General features: G+C 44.6%; 1 protein-coding gene across 8 annotated transcripts in view; it reads right to left on the reverse strand.

The window, feature by feature from the left end:
• The window catches only part of PDE1C (phosphodiesterase 1C), a 572,342-nt gene that overhangs the window by 463,265 nt on the left and 83,721 nt on the right, over positions 1–25,356 (reverse strand). For all 8 annotated transcript variants that reach the window (XR_012512203.1, XR_012512204.1, XR_012512205.1 and 5 more), the window contains exon 2: positions 16,439–16,489. Coding sequence is in view for 5 of the 8 variants with exons in the window: in XM_074379661.1 (XP_074235762.1) it covers positions 16,439–16,489 (51 nt within the window). In the remaining 3 variants the exon portion in view is untranslated. The remainder of the gene's footprint in view (positions 1–16,438; positions 16,490–25,356) is intronic.

Below are 25,356 nucleotides of genomic sequence, written 5' to 3' on the forward strand. Positions count from 1 at the left end.
GCAAGGGTGCTGAGATACTTTGTTACAGCCTTGTGAGGGTGGACATCCAGGTTTCCCAGCCTTTTTTGGAATGGGTGAGGATGGGGCCACAGCTTTTTCTGGGATGTTTGGCATGAGTAGAATGTGTTTATTATCTTTATTGTCTTGCTATGCTTCCCCTTTCCTGGTCCTTAGGTAGAGAGCAGAATTATGTTGGGGCTCTTTTTTGTCTGTACCTGTTGACATTTCCAGGTTTTTATCTTTTTCAGCTCAAAGTCTATGGCATGAGATAAAAAAGAAAACTCAGGGAACTCATCGCCATGTTGTTTTTTGGGTCCCAAGTCTTCTAGTCACTCTGCCTTCTTCTTTTCGCCTTCAGAATATCCTTTTGTTTATTTTGTATATAATCTCCAGAAGTTTTAGTTGTAATTCATGAAAAAAAAACAACAGTATGTCTATTTTATCTTCCTACAATGTGTGTGAAGGCTTTTAAGGAGAATGACATGGTCAGATTTATCTTTTAAAAGATTGCTCTGGCAGGGAGGAGAACTGATTTCACAGAGGAAGATGGAGACTCAGTGGAATTTATTACATAAGGGATGATAAGGATTTAAAATAAAGTTGTGGCTGTGAGAATAAAGTAGAAGGATCTGAAGGAGACAATTCAGGAGTCAGGATAAGTGGAATTTGGTGACCGATGAGGGAGAATAGCGATGCATATATAGTTTGTAGGTTTTCAGTTAATATTGCCTAATAAATAGGATGGCACCATTTCAGTTAGAAAACACAGGAGTAGGAATTTGTATAGGGATGAGAAGAAATTATAAGTCCAGTTTTGGATCTAATACTTTAGGGGTTTCTATTTTCTTCTACTTTTGGTTCATAAATAAGTTTGGCAGTTTCTTTGTGATGACAATTTTCCATCTTAAGTATGCCTCCTTCAGTTAGAAATTCAGACAATGTGATGCTGCCCCTTTTCTTAAAATCCAACTAGCTTTCCAAAGAAGATACAAGTGAGCAATAAGCATATTATAATATGCTAAACATCATTAAGCCATTAGGGACATACAAATCAAAGCCATAATATATCAATACTTCACAAGCACTAGGGTTAAATTTATTTAAATAACCATGCCATGTGTAAAGGAGGATTTAGAGAAACTGAAACCCTCATACATCGTGAGCAGAAACATAAAATAGCAAAATCACTTTGGATAACAGTCTGGCAGTTCCTCAAAAATGCTGAACTTAAAGTTACAATATAATCCAGCATTTCCACTCACAGGCTTATAAAAAAGTTAAATAAAAACATATACCCAGGTTTTAAAATTATATACAAATATCCATAGCAACATTATTCACAATAGTCAAAAATTATCAACAATCTAAATGTCTATCAATTGATGAAAGGAAAAATAAAATGTATGTCCACAGTATGGAATATTGTCCTCCAATATAATGGAATGATAACATTTATACATGTTACAACATGGGTGAACATTGAAAACATTATGCTAAATCAAAAACATAGCCACTCACGATAGACCACATATTATATGACTTCATTTCTATAAAATGGCCAGAATAGGCAAATCTATAAGAAAAGAAGTATTTAAATTGTTTCCTACTACTGGGAGTATGGATCTTAGATGGAAGTAACTATTGGGCACAGGACTTCTTTTTGGAGGGACAAAAATTTTCCGAAATTGGATTATGGTGATGGTGGCACAACCCCATAAATATACTAAAAATCATTGAATTGTACCCTTTAAGTGGGTAGGCTTTATAATATGTGAATTACATTTTGATAAAGCCATTTTTATTTTTTAAAACTAAATAGCAGCAATCATCTTAATGTTCATTTTAATTTTTAATTGTGAATTACATAAATAATGGTTGGTCCTTTAATCCTATGTTCATTCTTGTTTCTGAATTCAACACTCTTCCTGAGACATATCTTTAGTAGTTATCTCAGGGAGGATGTGTATGGTAAACTCTCTCAGAATGAGTTTGCTTGAAAAATGTCTTTATTTTGCCCTCACTCTTAAATGATATTTCTCTCAGTTTAAAATTTCAGGTTGACAGTATTCTTCCCTCATCTCTATTATAAATATTATTCAATTTGACTTCTGGCTTCTAAATATGCTATTGGGAAGTCTGCAGTCAGTCTAATGGTTAGTTATGTCTGAATAACAGGAACTCAAAATTCCAGTAAACAAAATAAATGCATGTATCTTTGTTATATAAAAATCAGAGATAGAAGTTTATATCTCTGTTGAGTAAGATATAAGCCTTTCAGAACTAATGTAGCAGCTCTGTTCCACAAAATCTTTAGACTGCCACTCTACCAACCCTTGGGTTTGAGCATTATCATTATTGTCCAAGATGGCAGCTAGAGTGCTAAACATGATATTTTTGTCCTAGGCAGCAGGATGAAAAATGGATAAAGAAGAAAGAAGATTAAGACTACACAGAGAAGTCTCAATAAAGTTTCCAGAAACCTTTCCTTGACAGTTCTGCTTACATTCTATTGACCAGAACTTAGTTATATGGTCACACCTAGCTTTAACTCTGTTTTTGGATATGGGGACATAGGCCCAGCTAAAAACTGAACACGGAAAAATAAAAAACTCAGCTGGGTACATTAGCTCATGCCTGTAATTCCAGCACTTTGGTAGGCCAAGGTGGGTGGATCACTTGAGGTCAGGAGTTGGAGACCAGCCTTGCCAACATGGTGAAACTCTGTCTCTACTAAAAAAAAAAAAATACAAAAATTTGCTGGGCATGGTGGCACATGCCTATAGTCCTAGCTACTCAGGAGGTTGAGGCAGGAGAATCGCTTAAACCCAGAAGCAGAGGTAGCAGTGAGTCAAGATGGCACCACTGAACTCCAGCCTGGACATTACATGGTGAAACCCCATCTCTACTAAAAATACAAAAATTAGCTGGGTGTGGTGGTGCACGCCTGTAGTCCCAGCTAATTGGGAGGCTGAGGCAGAAAAACTGCTTGAACCCAGGAGGCAGAGGCTGCAGTCAGTTGAGATCCCACTGCTGCACTCCAGCCTGGATGACAAGAGCGAAACCATCTTTTGGAAAAATAAAATAAGCAAAGAAACACTAAACTCATAGTTTCAGACACAGTAGGTAACCTGTCTTTTCCCTTCAATTATCTTTGGTGTTTCCTCATCATCTCTACTGTTCTGCAGTCTCAATATAATGTATCTGCCAATAGGTTAATTTTTATTTTCCTGCTTGAAGCTAGGTACAATTCATCAATCTGAGGATTCATATCACTAATCAATTCTGAAAAATTCTCAGCCACTAGATTTTCTCTTTTTTTTTTTTTTTTTTTTTTTTTTTGAGACGGAGTTTCACTCTTGTTGCCCAGGCTGGAGTGCAATGGCGCAATCTTGGCTCACCGCAACCTCCGCCTCCTGGGTTCAGGCAATTCTCCTGCCTCAGCCTCCTAAGTAGCTGGGATTACAGGCACGCGCCACCATGCCCAGCTAGTTTTTTGTATTTTTAGTAGAGACGGGGTTTCACCATGTTGACCAGGATGGTCTCGATCTCTTGACCTCGTGATCCACCCGCCTCGGCCTCCCAAAGTGCTGGGATTACAGGCTTGAGCCACCGCGCCCGGCTAGATTTTCAGTTACTAGTTTGTCCATATTCTCTCTGGTCTTTCATTCTGGAACTCCCACGAGATGTGTGCTGGCCCTTCTCATCCTGTCTTCCACAGTGTTTGACCATGCTTTTATGATCATCTTTCCTCTGTGCTACATTTTGGTTAGTCTCCTCAGATATATCTTCCTTCTGGTTCATGATTTCTCCCTTTAGTCCTATTCAACACAGTTGGTAAACTGTGTTTGAATTTTGTTTTATTGGGGTTTTATGCTATATTTTACATTTCTTGACGTTCTAACGGATCGCCTTTAAATTTTTCAACTTTTTCCCCAAGGTCTTGCTCCTTTCTTAGAGTTTCAACTCATTTTGTATCTTCTGTCATTTTTAAATAGACCTAGTCTATTTTTTTTTTCAGTTCACGATTATACTCCAGGTGGAACACCCCTAATCCGAAAATTTGAAATCCAAAAAGGCTTTTGAGCACCAGCAAGACACTGCAAGTGAAACGTCCACATCTGACCTCACATGACAGATCACAGTTCAAGGATGATTTAATGTACACAAACTTTGTTTCATGCATGCAATTATTTAAAATACTGTCTAATGTTACCTTCAGGCTATATGTTTAAGATATATATGAAACACAAGTGAATTTTATGTTTAGACCTAGATCCCATCCCCAAGATATCCCATTATGCATATACAAATATTCCAAAATCAGAAAAAACTCAAAATTCAAAACATTTCTAGTCCCAGGCATTTTGGGCAAAGGATACTCAACCTGCATCTCAAGTTCTTAGGCTCTAATTATCTGTGTTCACTGACTCTTGCTCATCATGGAGGATTGCTGCCTCTTACAGGTTTTTATTTTTTGTTTTTAATTTTGACTATGAGCTCATACTTAGTTTGTCTTGTTTTCTCTATCAGAGTATCTTGACTTGGGTTGTATTTCAAAAGATTTTTCATTTGATTCTGCCATTAGTAGCCCAGAACTAATTTTTGTTAATTTCTCAGTTTCAAAGAGTTCCTGGATCATTCAGGTACTTTCAATTGCCCATGGGAGACTTTTCCTCAAGAGCCAGAAAAGCCAAGTTACCTGATTACCTCTGTTTGCTAATGGGTGCATTTCGTTTTCCTGATCTCTCTTTTTTTGAGGATATAGCCCTTGTTTCAATTATCTATTGATGCATAACAGATCACATCAAACTTGTAGTTTCCAACAACTGTTTTGCTCACAAACTTGTACTTTGGGAAGCGCTCAGAGGTGGGCTTTCCACAGGGTCTCTGTTTCCTGACAGCATTATGGCAGTGCTCTCAGAACAAGCATCCCAACAGGCAGCAGGTAGAAGCTGTCTCTTCTGACAATCTAACTTTGCAAGTCACATCATATGATCTCTGCCACATTTACCAACCACCCAGATTCAAGGGAAGAAAACAGAGGCCTCGCCATCTCAGTGGGAGGCTTGTCAGCATCACATTGCAAGAAGAGCATGTGGGTTGGGAGATATAGTTACAAATATTTTTGGAAAACACAATCTGCCATATGTTTTAAGAGTCCGAGTTAGGCAGAAGTCTCATATCCAACTTTCCCACCCTGCACAGCCCAAGGTCTTATCTCCTTTCCCCATGTAGATGTTAAAACATGTGTTACTAGATTCCATGGGCTTAACAGCACCACCCCCATGCAGCATAGCTGCAAAATCTGCACACATGTTAACAGCTTACTGTACTGATATTAAATTCCTCCTTCCTTTCTGGCACCTGCGGGGTTCCCTTTCTTTATTGCAAGTTTATGCATTTAAAAGTATTTTTAAAACATTTCACTCAGCATTTCTATATACTTATAAAAAATGAGAAGGTTTTCAGGTTATCCTTGTCTGTCTTTTACAGAAACCTAAAACTTCATCTTAACTGTATTCAAAGGAGTATACATTGAGGGTAGAGAGGGAGGTGCTTCGAGTGCAAAAGCCAAGCCACGTACGTCTTCCTTGCCCTCCCGGGGTCACGTTATACACAAAATAATTTCTATTCATATTTTTCAGTTATGTAAGCTTGTAAACATGTAGCAAGGAGTAAATATTTGCTATTATCTCAATAGGTGGTACCTCAATTCCCATTAAGGGAACAGAAACTGATCTGCATTTAGGCAAAAGTAAGTGGACGGGAGTAGAATGTGAGACGCTGAGGACAAGGGTGTGAGCAGATCCACCCCAGCAAGAAAGATGGTCAAGCTGCTCTGCACGAGAAATCCCGGGAGAGGCTCCGATTCCTAAAAGGGAGATGTAACTAAAGGGTAAAGAATGGAGGCGGAGGCGGGTGAGGATAAAAGGACGTATATGGTAGGCCAGGAGCTGCACGGACAAAACCGTCTTTAAAGTTTTGGTTGGTGGTAGAATAGCCGAATGGACTGTTGAAAATCAAACTGAATTTAAATGGTCTGTCTGCAATTGCAGTGCATATTGTGGCTCTCTCTTGTTCATCCCTTCTTAATCTTCACTCAAGCTCTGCTTTGAGCAACAGCCTTTGGTTACTCTCCAGAAAAAGGAGAAGAAGGAGCTCTGTAGCACATCTGAGACTATGTCAGAGCAATAGGAAGACAGCCAGAAGCAAATAGAGGAAGGCAATCGACAGAGGTAGGAAATCAGGGCCAGAAGACCACCACCATCCCAGGTACTCACAGAAGCATGGGGGAGTGCTCTGAACTTCCAAAGGTCAGCACACAACAGCAATGTAAGCCTGTTCACCCAGGTCTCAATGGACTTGGAGCTTCCAGCTGACAGCTGTGTTACATGGCATCCACAAACTCCTAGAAGCTACTTATGGTATCATCAGCCAGTCCACTGGTGGACCACTGGCTAACATATTAGGGACCTACAGATATCTTTGGATATATTTCAAAGACTCTATCAAGCACATTTAAAAAGAGAAGGCAGAGTGAGTCTCAGTGCCCTACCCTCTGCCCCCATACACAAGCTAGGCCATCACTCTAATCACGACCATCAGTGCTTTCCAGGACAAGGTGAATACTCCTCCACTAGAGGGGCTCCTGCAGACAGCTCATGAGCCCATGACAGGGATGTCATACAGGGAATTTGAGCTTTAGACAGAGTGGTGAGAACTAGACTGGATCATTTTCAAACTCTAACTTGAAATCTTTCAAATCCAAGTGAATACATCTGTTGGCTGAACCAAGCTGATAAGCTTGCCTGATAACAACTGTGTTTGATGAAAGGGGTGGAGAAAGGGAGTAAGATAAAGTGGTCCCCTTGTGGACAAGCAGAGATATTCTGGGTCAACACAAGCTGGGGTCTAACTGTGGCTCTGAAACACAGATGTGTAACAGGTCACTAGGGGAGCTGGGGAGGGGATGATTATAACTGTAGGTAAGAAGCTAATGGCCAGCCATCTTCTGTTCCTTTGTGTTGGTTCGGGGCTGGTTGGTTTTTGCAGTATGAAAACTTAACATGAGAGCTATCCTCTTAATGTATTTTAAAGTGCACAATACCATATTGCTAACTCCAGGGATTACACTGTACAGCAGATCCCTAGATCTTACTCATCTTACATATTAGAACCTTTATCCCCATAGAGCAACAACTTCCTGTTGGCTCCTCCCCCACCCAGCTCCTAGCAAACACCATCCAATTCTGCAATTCTATGAGTTTGACTGGTTTTGCCTGCCACAGCACCCTAAATGTACCTGATCTCATCTGTCCTGGATCTCTTATATGGCTCTGTCTCAAATGTAGTACACGTCCCTGAGAACACTGGAAGCCCACCCACCAGCCACAGTCCCCTGTTCATGGCATTTCTCAGTCTTTCCTTCCACTTGCTGCCTCCTCTCCCTCCCCCTCTCCCTCGCCGTTCTCCTACCCTCACCCTCCTTCTCCTTCTCCCCCTCCCCCTTCTTCTCCCCTTCTCCTCCCTCCCATTCCTTCTCCCCCTTCCCCTCCTTCTCCCCCTCCTTCTCCTTCTCCTTCTCCTTCTCCTCCTCCATCCAGAGCTCAAGTTCCCTTCATTTGCCACCGATCCTCCTACTATAACAACTGATCTAGAAAAGTTCCCTAGCTGGACTCTAGCACTGTCCCACATAATTTTGAGTTCCCCCTGATGCTCCACACATGGTATCACCATGTCATAGGTGCTGCCTCCATCTCTGTTTCAACCAAGCCGACTGCACATCGCTGCCTCCCATTGCCCACCTCTGACAAGGGAGGAGGATCATTCGCCCAGCACAAAAAGACCAAGGGCCTCCCCTTGCTTCAATCCCCCATGCACCCTAAGTACTCCAGCTCTTTCACAGGAAAAACTATTTCCAACAATACCTGGATTTCTAATTAATCTCTATTTTCTTATTGCTTTTGATACCACTACAGTAGTCCCCCATTATCCAAGGGGGTATGCTCCAACAACTGCAGTAGATGCCTGAAACCAGGAATGCTGCCTGACCTGATCGCTGTTAATCACAACACGATCCTGTTCATGTCGACCATACGCAAATTTACTACCACTTCCATCTTAACTAAGCACTTATCCTGTCCTGTGGCCACAACTTCTGTAGCTTTAGTGCAACAACAAAGCGAGCACACATTTTGTTTCCTTCTTCACAGTTTCACAGACAGAAAATTCGCTCTCACTGTGGATCTCAGCAACCTTGGCATACAATTTTTTTTTTCTTAAGTCAAGAACTTTTACCTTTTCACTTAAAGGAAGCATGTGATGGCTTCTCCGTGGTGTATCTGAGTTGCCAGCATCAACACTCTTGCAGTTTTTACTAAGTGTACTTAGTAATTACATGTAGGCAATTACCAAACAAAATAAGGGTGGTTTGAAGACTAGCACTGCAATCCTGAGACAGTGAATCTGATAAAAAAAAAAAGAGGGCTCCTAAATCGCTAACGTGGATAGCATCTACACCTGCATCCACGGGACAAAGGGAGGATTCACATCCCGGGTGGGACAGAGCGAGATTTCATCTCAATAGTCAGAACGGCAGGCAAATTAAATCTTGTGAATTATTTATTCCTGCAATTTTCCATTTCACATTTTCAGACCGCAGTTCACGAGTAACAAAACTGGGAAAGTGAAACCGCGGATATGGGAAGACTTTTGTATTTTCTTTTCAATGATTGCCACTCTTAGGAGAGAAATCAGTCCCCCCTCAGGGAAGCAATCGGAACTCCAGCCTGGAGCTGCGCAGCCGCAAGAGTTTTATGGACGCTGTGTCCCTCACTCAGTCTCCTCCAATGCCCTGCACCCCTGACAGAAGCTCTGTCCAAAGCACTGAATGCAGCGTCTTTTACTTCTGGAGGAGAGTGATGACATCAAAATCTGGGCTTTTTCTGCCACACTGTGGCCATGTCTGAACACTACATGCGGCCTTTATTCCCTTACATGTAGCATCGAAAGTTTTTTTCAATGAAGATTAGAAGTTACCTTCTTAGCTGGGCGCGGTGGCTCACGCCTGTAATCCCAGCACTTTGGGAGGCCGAGACGGGTGGATCACAAGGTCAGGAGTTCGAGACCAGCCTGGCCAAAATGTTGAAACCCCGTCTCTACTAAAAATATAAAAATTAGCTGGGCGCGGTGGCACGCGCCTGTAATCCCTGCTACTCAGGGGGCTGAGGCAGGAGAATTGCTTGAACCTGGGAGGTGGAGGTTGCAGTGAGCCGAGATCGTGCCATTGCACTCCAGCCTGGGTGACAGAGTGAGACTCTGTCTCAAAAAAAAAAAGAAGTTATCTTCTTTACCTGTTATCCCCTTTCAAGCCCTCAAGCCTCAACTGATGCTCACCTCCTCCAAGAGGACTCCCTTGAATTCACCTCCATGCCAGGCTGGCTGAGGTCTCCCCAATTCCTCCTACCAATCGCTAGCATTTCCCTCCACACGCTGTATTGTAGCAGTCACTTCTGTCTCCCTGATTAGATTGTGAACCCTTTGAACTTACTCATCTGTGTTATCTCCAGGGCCCACAGAACAGAAAAGTCTTTAATAAATATATATTAAAGGAAAGAAAAAAGGGAAGAAAAGAGAGGAGGAAGGTTGAAGACTCAGGGTAATAATAACAACCACCTGGCCGCCAGGCATGGTGGCTCATTCCTGTAATCACAGCACTTTGGGAGGCTGAGGCAGATGGATCACAAGGTCAGGAGTTCAAGACCAGCCTGACCAACATGGTGAAACCCCATCTTTACTAAAAATTACAAAAATTAGCTGGGCATGGCGGTGGGCACCTGTAATCCCAGCTACTCAGGAGGCTGAGGCAGGAGAATCACTTGAACCCAGGCAGAAGTTGCAGTAAGTCAAGATCACACCACCGCACTCCAGCCTGAGTGACAGAGTAAGGATCCATCCCCAAAATAATAATAATCACCCACACTTATTGAGCACTTGTGGTGTACAGACCCTATGCTTCGTACGATGGATTCCAGGGTATGAGGGCCAATATCCACTTTTCCTGCCCCAGTTTCATACAGAAATTGAAGGGTCCATATCTGGCCTGTCAGGGGCCTCCTGGACCCTAATCCTTCACATAGTTCATGACCAACGTCTGTTCCGATGTTCAGTGACCACATCACATGTTTGTAAGTATTTTAACACTCACCCCTGCATATGATCCTCCACAACATCTTGGAAATAAGTTCTAGTATTGTCCTAGGATCCGGGTGAGGAAAGTGTGGTTTAGAGGGGTTAAGTTACCTGCCCAAGGCGGCACAGAATTCCTAATTCCGGACACAGAATCCAAAGCCAGGCTTGACACCAGAGCTTACATCCCTAACGGCTTGTGAGAACTCTCCCACTAGCATGTAGGAGAACCCCGAGGACACATTTTGGAGGGGCATGGGGGGTATATGCTGGTAATGGGACAGCTCACAGCTGTCTATGGTGTTAGGATGAGAAAAAGCAAGAGGAACAGGTCAGAAAGGGGCCAGCTTAGGCAGTCTTCATTCAACAGGCGTTTGCTTCTACACCAGGCACAGTCAACCAGACAGCACCCATGGGCTCAGTGAGCTCACTTTCTAATGGGGAGACTGACAGATGCATAAAACAGATATCTCCAGAGAGGAGGGCTTTTAGGGCCTGGCATGGGAGGGCAGCTTTACCAGCATCCCTGAGAGCTGGACTAGCAAGGGACCCACAGCCGCACAGTCAGCTGACTTCATCCCCAAGTCCCCAATGTCAGGAGCCCCAGCCACAGCCATTTCCAGGAGCTCCGTGCCAAGTTGGGGCCTGGACCTGGCCTGGGGAGGGCAGCTGTTTCACACACTGCCCTGGTGCCCAGGGACCACCGCAGCCCCAGGAGGACGGCGAGAAGCCAGCCAAGCATGAAAACCCTTCAAAGACTCTCCCAATGTCAGAGTCCACTCCTTAGGCTGGCACAAAAACCCCTCTCAACTTCACCCCAAGCTGCGTCTCAGGCCAATTTCCCGAAAATGGGAGGCTCTTTTGTGCCAGTGTGTTTCCTCTGCCTAGAGTGTGCTTCTCATACCTTCCTCACCTGGGCACCCTTCCTGACAGCCTTCAACACTCAGTGCGAACCTCCCCTTCTCAGATACCACCGATCTAATGCATTCAGAGGCCCCGTCCTGTGTTCCCACGCTCCCCACTCCCCACCTCTGTGCTGACCCCTCTGATAGCACTTACCACACTGCTGGCTAGCTTTTCTGCCTCCTCACACCGAGTCTTACATTTCTTCATGGCAGAGATCTTGTTCTAATCAGAATGTGTGTCCTTAGCACACAGCACAATGCTAGGCCCATGGTCAGCGTTCAGTAAGTATTTGGTAAATTAACAAAGAATGAACAAATGAAATAACCCTTTGTTTCCTCTGTTTACACACTGAGAATACCTTTTGCATGTCTGGAGGTTAAAAAATTAAAATGTTTGCTATCATTTTCAGCATAGTAAGAATAAATCACTGTGTCCCTTCTCCCAAGATTTTCCTTTCAAGTTGCTGTGGTGTGAGTGTTTGTGCTGCCTCCACAGTTCGTATCTCACAACTTAATCCCTAGTGCAACAGTGGGGGGATGTGGGGCCTTTGGGAGGCAGAACCCTCGCAAATCGATTAATGCCATGACAAAAGGGCTTGACACGGATGTTTGTTCTCTCTCGCCCATACACCTTCCACCATGTGAGCACACAGCAGGAGATCTCTTACCAGATGCCAGTGCCCTGATCTTGGAAATCCCAGCCTCCAGAACTGTAAGAAATCAATTTCTGTTCATTATAAATTACTTAATCTGGCAGGGCATGGTGGCTCATGCCTCTAATCCTAGCACTTTGGGAGACCAAGGTGGGCAGATCACCTGAGATCAGCAGTTCGAGACCAGCCTAGCCAACATGGTGAAACCCCGTCTCTACTAAAAATTGAAAAATTAGCCGGGCATGGTGGTGCATGCCTGTAATCCCAGGTACCTGGGAGGCTGAGGCAGGAGAATTGCTGGAACCTGGGAGCCGGAAGCTGCAGTGAGCAAAGATCACACCACTGCACTCCAGCCTGGGCGAGAGAGGGATTCTGCCTCAAAAAAATAAAATAAAAAATAAACTACCCAGTCTCGAGTATTCTGTTATTGTAGCACTAAATGTCCTGACACAGGAATCTTCCATTTTTTCCCTTATTTTAAGAAGCTTCTAGTATCAGTGAGCTGGTAGAAAAGGGCATTCAGGAAAAATTGTCCTCTCCCAGGTGAAATCAATTGCAGTGTGGGTCATTCCAGCGTGAGTCTGTGAAGCTTGCCCTGTGCTGAGGCTGAAGCACCTCCACCATCAAGCTGGCAGACCCCAAGTCCCTGAGCCATAGAAATGGCAAACTCCAGCCCCTTGGACCAGGAAGAAAGTAATGTGAACTGGTAACAGTCAGGATTTGAAGTTGGGAGAGCTAGAGTTCCAGCAGTGAGCAATTCTCAGTCTGTTTTCCGAGCCTCACTAACCTTATTTGTAATAGGAAGACACCAACCAGCTGATGTAACGAGCACTGGCTGTCAGAGAGCTTGGCGTTCAGTACCCACATGGGATGCCCACCATGCAGTATCCACATGGGGTGCCCACCGTGCAGTACTCTCATGAGGATGAGGTGCCCACCATGCAGTACCCACATGGGGTGCCCACTGTGCAGTACTCTCATGAAGTGCCCACCATGCAGTACCCACATGGGGTGCCCACCATGCAGTACTCTCATGAGGTGCCCACCATGCAGTACTCTCATGAAGTGCCCACCATGCAGTACACACATGAGGTGCCCACTATGCAGTACTCTCATGAAGTGCCCACCATGCAGTATCCACATGGGTGCCCACCATGCAGTACTCTGAGGTGCCCACCATGCAGTACCCACATGGGGTGCCCACCATGCAGTACTCTCATGAGGTGCCCACCATGCAGTACCCACATGGGGTGCCCACCATGCAGTACTCTCATGAGGTGCCCACCATGCAGTACTCTCATGAGGTGCCCATCATGCAGTACTCTCATGAAGTGTCCACCATGCAGTATCCACATGGGTGCCCACCATGCAGTACTCTGAGGTGCCCACCATGCAGTACCCACATGGGGTGCCCACCGTGCAGTACTCTCATGAGGATGAGGTGCCCACCATGCAGTACCCACATGGGGTGCCCACCGTGCAGTACTCTCATGAAGTGCCCACCATGCAGTACCCACATGGGGTGCTCACCATGCAGTACTCTGAGGTGCCCACCATGCAGTACCCACATGGGGTGCCCACCATGCAGTACACACGAGGTGCCCACCATGCAGTACTCTCATGAAGTGCCCACCACGCAGTACCCACATGGGGTGCCCACCATGCAGTACTCTCATGGGGTGCCCACCATGCGGTACCCACATGGGTGCCCACCATGCAGTACTCTGAGGTGCCCACCATGCAGTACCCAAATGGGGTGCCCACCATGTAGTACATACATAGGATGCCCACCATGCAGTACTCTCATGAAGTGCCCACCATGCAGTACTCTCATGAGGTGCCCACTATGCAGTACTCACATGGGTGCCTACCATGCAGTACTCTGAGGTGCCCACCATGCAGTACCCACATGGGGTGCCCACCATGCAGTACTCTAAGTGCCCACCGTGCAGTACCCACATGGGGTGCCCACCATGCAGTACTCTCATGAGGTGCCCACCATGCAGTACCAACATGGGGTACCCACCAGACAGTATCCATGTGAGGTACCTTCCATGCAGTACTCACTTGAGGTGCTCTGCTGGCTCACTCTGCCCACTGCAGAGTGTGGCAGTGCCCACACCAGTGGCTGTCACCCAAGGACAGGTGGCCTTGTGACAGATGCCATTCTCAAACCATCTGCTGGGCAGAAGCCAGCGTGCCTGCATTCACACAGCACTCTCAAGTCAAGATCATTCACAACTCTTCACTTTCCTGGACACTCTCATTCTCCCATTTGTGAGGGAAAGAGATATTTTCCACTTCCTTTCAGTCCCCCTCCCTCCTCCCTCCTCCTTCCTAACTCCCAGTCTTAGGAGAATGACTTCCCATGTTACTCTGTGTGCCCACGGTTGCTAGGCAGATGCTCCGATTGAAGTCAGATTGATCAGAAGCCAATGCTTGACCCTGCAGTGATGGGGCAGGGGTGGTGAAGGGACCTGATAGATCCAGTGTCTCATGGAACTCACTCCACAGCACCCACCACCACAACCAGCCCTTCCCCTGTCCCCTCCTCCCAGATAGTCTCTGCTGACCCCTGAAGGGTCAAGCCATCACAGCAGAGGCTCTGGCCTCCCATGCCCATCGTGCCTGATTCCAAGCTGGGAAATGCACACCTTCGTGGCTTTCTGTCCTATTGGATTCAAAAAATAGAAAATATTGCAATACATCATCTTCCAGTCTCAAAAAAAAATCTCCCATCCAAATCCTTCCAACCTTCCCAAACTGAACCCTTCAGTCACACCACACAATGAAGGTCAGTTTCAAGGCGGTAAAGTGAATTGAGTGTCAATCAGATATTGCTACATCTAAAAAAAACAAAAATGCCTTCCTAAAAGTCACCTAATCTTTCCCTCTCTGGTATTGACTTCAGAAAGACTTAGTAGCTCACATGTCATCTGATTTTATTTTCAAGACATTACTCAGGAGGTGTTTTTCTCCTTTTTCCCCCCATATCAATCCAACCTAATTGGTTTGCCACTAATTACTTGTTTCCTATATAGATATTTGTTCATGTCCTCACTTGTCTCAAGCTAATAAGCTTTCAAGAAACACATCACCCTTTCAACCCAATCATACAGTTGTGAAGTTTACAGAAATTACCTTCCTTTCTCTGTGAAGGGACTAATTGCCCTAACTCTCATGCAAGGACCCCCTGTCTTCCTCTGTCTTGTGGTGAAAGGCTCCCTTGGGGCCAGGGGCACCCAGCGCAGCCCTCACAGGATGGCCGAGTCACGATTCCAGCTTATTAATTTTCCTGACCACTGCTCAGGAGATGAAGAAAAAAATGGGATAAAAGCATATTCCTCAACCTCATCGAGCTGTGGGATGAAATGCCTATTTTGGAAATAATGATTCCAGGTAGGAGGGCAGTGAGAAATGGGGCTCATGAGAACCAAGTGTTTTATTACACAATTTCTAAACTATGAGCGTTTCATGCTCTTTCATTATTGTACCTTATTATAGTTCTATAAAAATCATTTCTAGGAAATCAATCCCAACATTTCAAAGCCTTCCAAAAAGAGCTGGGAGGCAGAGTTTAAAAGAAGCCCTGTAAATAGAGAAATTATACTTTGAGCTTAAAATAACAAGATTTACTATGGCACTGTCCACACTCAGCCCTAATCAAGCCTGAATGAGGAATGCAGTGACTGGGGATTTGTAGAGCTCCTCCCATGCCACAACTTCTAAAGACAGCAACAGTTTTGACTGCCGTATTTTCCAGGTGAGGAAACAGAGGCCCAGATAGTGTGAGTGAAATTACTCTTAGTGAAAGCCAGTGAGGCAGCAATGAATCCACTTCTATTTACAGCTCTACCATTTCTCCACCTGGTACACAGCCGGTTTGGGAACATCTCCACTCCACCCTGCTCCATCTCTAGAATTTCCACTCCCTTCTTTGGAATCCAGGTTTTCGTTCCAGGGAGTGCATTAACTTGCTGGATAATTTGCTGATCACATTGGTACAGAAACCATTGTGGGGCTTTAGACGCCTACTGTCTCATACGGATCAAGACTAGAGATAAAGGAGTCAAGGGAAACCCCATGGCCTAACCACAGCCCTAGGAATACTCTCAATGCCTAAGAAAATCCATTCAATCCATCTGGGCTTCAAAATGTCACCAAACTGAAGAAAAGCCAGTGGAGTAAGCCCGTAAGTCCACGCTGAATGGTGATGATGCCTTCATAGCTACAAGCATTTCACATACCTCTCCCCACTTTACCTTCATAAAACGTTCATAAAAAGGATACTTCTAGCAAAGCACTTCTCAAACTCTAATGTGAACAGACATCCCCTGGAGATTTGTTAAAACACAGATTCTGACTCAATAAGTCTGAAGGGGTGGTGGGTGGTGGGGACTGAGGCACCACATATCTAAAAAGCTCCCAGGTGATATCGATTCTGCTGCTCTGAGGACCATACTTGGAATAGCAAAGGCACAATTTGGAAACAGAATTCTATGGATTGAAAAGGCAGTAGCAATGAGTAGCTCACCAGTCTGGGCTCAAGTGGACTATTAACCAGAGAAGACATTTCCACATTACTGTTTTATTAACGCCTGACAGGACAGAAGAGCTATACCACACGGGGGTAAGATTCCTGCAACATTTTCTGATGGGGACCAGGAAGGGAGTAAAACAAGATTTACTCACGAGAGAAGCGGGCCAGCGGTCTAGCATTCTTGTCTCCAGCTTCATTTGCAACTGGAAAAAAAAAATAAGAGGATGCAATTTAAAATTAAGCACATGTGTCCACCAAATATGCCCCAATACAGCCAGTCCCCTGGATGCTTTGACATCAGGCAGTATTTAAGAGTCTTTGTAAGTGAATAAAAGCAACTTTACTCTTTCTTTATTTCCAAGGCTTCCCTCAATACCTAAATGAAGTCAAATGTCTCAATCATTTTGATTAGAATATTTGGATGAAGCTAGAGAGATCTCAACAACATCCAGTTTAGAAGGCCTAAAGAAGTTAATTGGCTTACATCCACTTAGTGAGAGGCACATGCACCAGATTCCAAGCTAATGGACATCCTTTGGCTTCAAGAGTCCTCTAATAGGGCTGTCTGTGAACACGCAAATACACCCCAAGCATTGAAATGAGTCTGGTTTTCTAGGATTCACAGGGGCAAAGCCGAGGCAGGAATTTCAGAAGAGAAATATAAAGTTGTTTTATGTTCAGAAAGATAATAAATTTAGATGCTAACAATCAGGGAATTGCATCAATAAAATTGTTCAGAAAACTGCCCTAGAAACTTTACCCCTAAAGCTTCTCAGCAGGGCAGGCTACTTCCCACGAAAAGCCTCCATATAATTTATGATTGGGTAGAGTCATATTTAATACCCTTTATAAATTATGAACCCATTTTATTGGGTAAAAGAGATTGGTTATTAAGAGGAAACACAAGTTTCACTCACTTTAAATATGTTATTCCCATAAACATTATTTCTTGGTTGTTGTATGTATATATAATAGACACAGGTATTTGTAATCTACTAGAATGAACACCCAAAGCAATCAACAGGAAACACCTGTACATTCTAGCGCAGAAAAAGCATCCAATGCATAGACAGAAGAAAGGAGATTGCTAATGTAATCATGAATGTATGAGAAGTTGCAGCAGAAGGGCAAAACTAATACAGTAACTACTTCCTAAACTTATTACATTATTTTATGAACAACAAAGAGTCCAAAAATTCATTTCACCCTCTCATAAAAGAATTTTAAAATTTACTATATTTGGATAATTTTAAAAAATAGATTCCATCTCAGTATCTTCTGTTATTCTGGCATTACCATTGCTTCATCATCTCCACTCTATTACTAATAAGATGTTACATAAAAATGACCAGCAGGGGGGGCAAGAATTCATCCAGCTCCCATCATCTGTCACAACGTATTTCAAAAAAAGAAATGATTACTACACTCTGCACCAAATATATTTTAAAAGATTTCCAATTCAAAAAAAAACAGTCATTCTAAGAGCAATGGCTATTTTCTTGCTGTCTTCTAAAATGTTTTGTAGTACCACGACACGAACTTAAATAATTCACACTCATATTTCTGCCTCCACACAGGGCTCCATCCAAAGTATTTCAGAACAATAGTCAACTATCTCAGTAGAAGTCTTTAACCCCAACTGCATGTCCTCACATCAGGAAAACTTGGATGTTACCATAATTAAGTATAAAAGACATCTTAGGAGCACTCAGAAAACTCAAGAGTTTTCTATAACCAAAGTTGTTTTATAATTTAAAAAAAAAAAAAAAAAAAAAAGGAAGAAAACAGAAGGTAGAAGGGAGGAAAGAGGAAGAAAAAACGACCCCCAGATAGGTATAGACATGAATTTTCCTGGCCTTGAGTTCAACTTGTTTTTCCATTTAGATTCTGTAAATATCTGGAGAAAGAAATACAGCTAAGCATAGTGGCTCATACCTGTAAACCCAGCACTTTGGAAGGCTGAGGCAGGAGGAATGCTTGAGCTCAGGAGTTTGAGACCAGCCTGGGCAACATAGTGAGGCCCTGTCTCCACAAAAAAAAAAAAATTTAAAACTTAGCTGGGTATGGTGGTGCATGCCTGTAGTGCCAGCTACTCAGGAGGCTGTAGCAGGAGGATCACTGAAGACCAGGAGGATGAGGCTGCAGTCAGCTGTGATCCAACCACTGCACTCCAGCCTGGGCAACAGAACAGGACCCTATCTCAGAAAAAAGGAAAGAAGGAAAGGAAGAAAGGAAGGCAGGGAGGCAGGGAGGGAGGGGGGAGGGAGAAAAGCAGGAAGGCAGGAAGGAGGAAAAAAAATAGTGCCAGGGTTTTACCAGGACCTTTGCTGCAGAAACTTTAAAATGGCATTTTAAAATGGGATTACAAAGACCATTGCAATTGCTGGGAATGCAAGCAATCACCTAAATGTTCAGCTTGGTGTGCACATTCCTCCAAGTAGAAAAGAACAGGGACACCAATGTCGCTATTTCACATGCAGCAACAGCCACATCTTCACTCGGCCAGGCCCTCCCTGCCTGCTCCCCTATTTAAGGACGGGAATTGCTGACACAGATCCAAGTCATGCCAGGAAAGGCAAGAATCAGGATCGAGGCCAGTGGGACACCAGGAGAGTTTACTCTATCCAAAAGGAATTTGAACCTCACCATCAGCATGATTTCCCTGCAGATAGACCCGACGCCACACTCTGCTGCTGAAGGATCTCCTGCGATGCCATGGACCAGGCGTCCCCAAACTTTTTACACAGAGGGCCAGTTCACTGTCCCTCAGACCGTTGGAGGGCCGCCACATACCGTGCTCCTCTCACTGACCACTAATGAAAGAGGTGCCCCTTCCTGAAGTGCGGCAGGGGGCCGGATAAATGACCTCAGGGGGCCGCACGCGGCCCGCAGGGCCGTAGTTTGGGGACGCCTGCCGTAGACCCTACAGATCACAGTCCAGCTCACCTGCCCCAACTTATTCTCCCACCTCGTTTCCCAGAGCAGCCTCAGCACTTACTCACCTGCGCTTGATGGACAATCCAACACAAGCCCTTCACACGCTCTTCCTGCCTGGCTCTGGCTCGTGCTGCCCCAAGCCTTGGTGAACTCTTCCCTCATTTTCACCTGGCCAACTCTTGACTCCTCTATCCAGAAGGTTCGCATTCCTTCTGGAGAGAGGAAACTCTCCTGGTGTTAATGAAGATTCTGCACCAAGTCTCCTTCTCCCCAGCATTCCTTCCTGTTTTCCTTTCTATTGCTCAGGCCTTTGCAAATTGAAGGTCAGATGAGGTGAGATCAAACACCTGGAGTAATTCCAGGCTTCACTTTCTGTAGTAACTAGAGAAAGGGCCTGGAACCTCATTCCAGTGCTCTCTTCTTTGGGAGTCTTTTACTCACTTTTTAAGATCCAGGTGGAGCCATTCACTTCCAAAACGCCTCCTCGCCTCACACCACACCTTCTCCATCCCCCAGATCTCAGTCCATATGCCTGACTCCCCTTCCAGACCTGTCTGTTGCTCTCAAACTTCAGCAGGCATCAGAACCACCGGGCAGGTTTCCTAAATACAGTTTCTAATTGGATGCATCTGGTGTGAGGCCCAAGATTCTATAGGTCTGACAAACTCCCAGGTGATACGGTGCCTGCTGGTCTGGGGACCGTCAAAGCTACCCCCGCGCCCCGAGGCAAGGATCATCACTTCTAATCATTGTATTCCGATTCTTTTGAACAGTGACTATGCATTCAGTCAATATTTTTAGAACTGAAGTAGACTAAATGCGTCAACGGCTTAGTTGACCACACATCTCAGGCTGCCTTCCAGATGACTATAGAAAGCCTCAGGTGTGTTTTGTTTGGTCTCACAATGCTTTTAATTTTTAAACAATTGTCGGCCACATGTAAAAACCAAACGATATCAAATAGAAATACATAATACTGGTTTCCTTCAATTAACTGGGGCGACTGGAACACGAGGCCCCCGTCCCACATGACAGCAATCAATCAACATTGAGATGCCCCCTGAGGTGGCTCTGCCTCCTGCATGTTCAGAATCCAGCTCTACGTTGACTGTTGCTGAACGCCATTCTCCGTGTGGTCTAGAAGGCAGGTGAAAGCAGAACATCTCAAAGGGCTTAAAGAATGAAACGAAACCTCGGCAGATGCTAGCACTACAAAAAGTGGCTGTAGCCTGGCTTGCCAAGCCCTTCTGTCCCTAGCACACAACCGCCCAGATGGGTGTGACAGTCCACCAGCATGCTGCAGGCCTGCCTGGACACACCCAGGCTTCTCCCCCAGCACAAGAGCCCTCAAGCCCTGCTGCTTGCCTTTCACGATAAAGTAGATTTCCCATTTATTGGGAGCAGTTAGAGCTTGAATGTGGTGAGATCTTATAAGAATTATTGTGTAGGTTTATAGAAAGCTATCCATGCCATCCTGCTCACAAAACACAGATTCCAGTTCAGAATGCATAATGGATTCTATTGACGTTGAGTTGCGTGTCTAGGCTACATGTGTATATAGGCACAGAGGGACGAGTGGAAGTGCGGTCATCAGATATGTTAACAGTTATTTCTTCTGTGTGGTGGCATTTGAGAAAATCTATAACTTTTGAAAACTTTTCTGCATAAACTCAATAGTTTATGATAAGCAAGTGTTTATAATCAGGAAGAAAATGTTTTTACTAGCGAGTATAAAACAATTGGCTATTGCTGTCTTTGAAATATATCCATATTATTTCAGGTGTGTGTGTATATATGTACATGTGTAAGTATATGTGTGTATGTAAAAACTTTTTTATACATACACATGTATAAATGTTTATACTATTTTTGTACATACACATGTATATATACACATACTGTATATACATGAATGCATGTAAAAAACATGTATGTATATGATATATTTTAGATTCGTATTTACGAGGAGTCTTGCATCACAGAATCCAAGGCATCTGCCATCTCTAGTCTAAGAGGGCTCCTTGTAAGACTCAAGAAATGCATCTCTCACTCCTCTCTCCAGCAATCCGATACATTATAGGTCAGTGGTTTGCAGCCCTGAATACACATTAGAATCACCCAGGGATTGTTACAAAATACTGATGCCCAGATCACACCCCAGGCCAAGTACACAGGGCCTTTAAGGGTAGGACTGAGCATCAGTGTTTTCTAAGCCCCTGATCCCGGTGAGCAGCCAAGGCTGGGAAGCACTAATAAATGGCGCAACTTCATACATCTTTAGCAAAACAACATTCAGGGAAGACAGCGTGGCTCAGATTCCTTCAAAAATCATTACCCTTATTCAGCTCTTCTTTTCAGGATGATACTGCTTTCTCAAAATCCTGAACCAAGCGAGGTATATCTCTGCTTTAAGAAAACTTCAACCATTAAGACCCAAACCTAACTATGGAGACCAATTAGTGGGCAACTCTTTGCATAGTGAAGGGTTCTTTATAAAAGGATTCACCTCACATTGCCTGTATCCTTCAGCATATGTAGATTGAGCACTGCCTTGGCGCTGGGCACTGAACTAGACTCAGGGAGGGTTGCAACAATGGATTCCACCCAATCGGGACATACTAGTAAGTTAGGGAGGCAAACCGTGCCTCTCAATCTGGGTTTATCCAAGTGTGATCAGCTAGGAAAAGTATTATCATGATGATGATGACGATGATGATGATGCAGGTTCCTTGGTCCTGTTCCAGATCCACTGGATCAGAATCCCTGTAAGTGAGGACGAGACTCTGTGTTTTAAACCAGAGGTCCCCAACTCCTAGGCCATGGAACCTAGCAGCCCATGGCTTGTTAGGAACCGAGCTGCACAGCAGGAAGTGAGCAGCAGGGGACCAAGCACCACCACTTGAGCTCCACCCCTGATCAGATCAGCAGCAGCATTAGATTCTCATAGGAGCGTGAACTTTTTGTGAACTGAGCATGTGAGAGATCCAGGTTGCATGCTCCTTATGATCATCTGAAGTGGAACAATTTCATCCCCAAACCATTTCCCCTACACCCCATTTTGTAGAAGAAGTGTCTTCCATGAAACCCGACCATGGTGCCATAAGGTTGAGAACCACTGTTTTAAACAATTGCTCCAGAAGCCACTTGGATACACTAACATCTGAGAAGCAGCAATCTAAAGGAAGTGTTCCCCTGGTGTGTTTGCTGTAGGTTTTCGCTCCCAAAAAAATGGCCAGAAACAAATCTCAGAGTAAGTAGTTGCCAGGGAGACCAATGGGAGGGAGGCGGGTAGGAGGAAGATAACTCAGAGCAATGAGCATCCCAAACCCAGGGAACTCTGATGTCCCAGCTAGACCACAAACAATAGGTGAGACAGGAAGATAACTTGGAGCAGTCAGTATCCCAACCCCCAGCAACCCAGGAGGCTCTGATTGTCCCAGCTAGGCCACAATCAATACAGACCAACAGAAAGGACAAAGGAGAGTGAGAGGGAAGCTAAGGAGGCCCAAACAGTTGTGGTGGTGGCCTAGGCAGGTGTACACTGCTTTGTAACCAAAACCACCACCCAAAACACTGCCACCCTTGTTTTGAAAGCCCTGGCAACTGGGTGAGCATAAACACAGCTGGGGTCCTGGGTGCCAGGACAAACACACAGTGAGTAGAAAACCCAGGGCAGAGCCTGGCTTCCTACAAGCGAATCTGCCCAGTGCACTGGCCGGCTGCTGCTTTGCCACAGCCCTGGGTCTGGCCCAGGCATTCTCTCCAGGTGAACTCTTTTGGGAAGGCTGGTGCCTGTAATGTTAGGCACAACAGACTCCCAAAGAAGAGATCATTGGAATGAGGTTCCAGGCACTTTCACTAGTTACTATAGAAGGTGAAGCTTGGAATTATTCCAAGTATTTGACATTACCTCATCTTACCTTCAAGTTGCAAAGACCCAAGCAATCACAAAGAAAACAGGAAGGAATGCCAGGGAGAAGGAGACTTGGGCAAAATCATCATCAACTGTCCTAGCTCAGATATCATCTTCTAGGTAGGACCCTTCCATGGCCACCCATCAAGACCGCAGCTCCTGGCTGCCCTCTTCCTCTGGTCTCCATCCCCCTGTCCTGCTTTACTCCTCCCTACAGCACGATCACCATCTCATACGCTCTGTACCTCATTGGGTTTATTGCCTTTCTCCTTCTATGACAATGTAAGCTCCACACAAGCATAGATTCTCTGCCAGTGAAAAAACTGCTACCTCCCCAGTGCCCAAATCCCAGGCATCTAATATTTATGGACTGGATTAATGACCAACTTCCTAGCAATCTACCATTCAGAATACAACGGAGCCAAACGTATTGGAAGGAGACAGGAAAAGGAAGATGCAAGCATATCACAACCCTTGAACACCCTAAGTATCCATTCAGATCTTCAAAAATCAGACACTCAATAAATCACAGATACCAAGTAAATCTGCAAATGCCCAGTCAGGGTCCCTGCCTTCACACCGAATAAGACTGCCCTTCCAATTTAATGGGCGGGAGTGCAGAAAGACTGGCTAATTTTTTCAAGACCACACAGTGTTTAATGGTCGAACCCCAATCTAAACCCAGAAGTAACCAGTGCCAAAGTCCATGTGTTTTCCACCTTTGTCTCTTCACCTTCCAAGAAGGGGAGAGAGGTAGGAACCAAGAGAAGAGCCAGGCTGCAGCCTCCATGCCTTTAGCCCCAGTGGGAGGGGGTACCAGCCTGCAGGCAATGGGGGAGGTCACCCACCTGGCCCCTGGTACCAGGCATAAGGCCAGGAGACTGTCAGGAGAGAGAGGCTCTTTGTTGATGTGGGCAAGGAGGCCAGGACTCACAGCAATAGGATGCAGTAAAGGAAGACGCTACTGACGAGGGGAGGAGCTTCATTGCCACATTCATTCAAGAGACCCATGGTGTCTCCCCAACCCTGTTAAGCCTTCTATAGGTAGGAAATAGTAACAAGGGAATAGAATCAAGAATCAAATTCATCTCAGTATGAACCAGTACAAGTAACAAAAACAGCCCCTACGTGACAAATAGTCTCTTTAACAGGTGAGGAAAGTGATATTCAAAGAGATTAGGTAGCTTGTCCAAAAACAGACCAAGCAAGGCAGCAGAGTCAGAAATGTTACCCATTCCTTCCAGCTCTGAGTCCAGCATTCTCAGAGAAGGGATGCGTCCCATCTGTTTAATTGTCATGTAATGATCAATGGTAAATCAAAAGGCTTGACTTCCTTTTCTACCATGTGGTTTGATAAATGTTGATGCTTGACAAGCCTGGGATCTGTTTCAAGCATAAAAATACATAAATGTATGACTCTGGTGATGGATGAATCGTGTACTGTGTTGAGAAGTCTTCTGATGCCAAGACTGAGCTTAGCAAGATGTGTTTGTGACACATGACCGAAGTCTGCCATGGTTGGGGCAAAGGAAAACTGAAGGAAGAAGGTAGGATGAATAAATGGGAAAATCCTGCCAGGTTAGATGGGCATAAAAGAATGTGGTCATGAAATGGATAATTCACAAAGGTAACTGAGTTCTTTCAACATATAAAATATATTATCCGAGTTGCTTAAAATGAGAAATGCTATATAACACAATAACTTCTTACATCCAGGAGCCATCCAAACAGACTGGGCATTTCCAGAAGGCTGTCATCTAAATCAGACTTAGCCATGCCTTTCACAAGGCTGTGATCTTGTTAAAACACAGATTAATTGCCTGAGATGAAATAACTAGCAGTGGTAGGTCCAGACATAGAAGCTGGTACCACCTGATTTCAGAGGTGGTACCCTTCACCTCGTGCTATCCACCACATTTTCAACATCCAAGTGTTACTACCGCATCATGAGCCTCGTTGCCATGAAATCCAGCCCCTTGCCTCCCCCGCACCTAGCCTCAAGTCGGAAGCCTGCTCCTTACGGGAACAGATCTCAGCAATCTAGTTGGAAGCCATAAAAGGCATGACAGCCCCCATTCTGTTCCTTCCCCCCTTCTTTATTGAGAAATGCTCAGCATTGCCTCATTATATCTTCCGGGCCAATTTGGCTGTCAAATCCACTCTGAATCAGGCACTTCCACAAAAGAAAATAAAACCGATTTGTAGTTGATGACGCATCAG

Source organism: Saimiri boliviensis, chromosome 10 (genome assembly GCF_048565385.1).
Source record: "Saimiri boliviensis isolate mSaiBol1 chromosome 10, mSaiBol1.pri, whole genome shotgun sequence".
Classification (NCBI taxonomy): Eukaryota; Metazoa; Chordata; class Mammalia; order Primates; family Cebidae; genus Saimiri; species Saimiri boliviensis.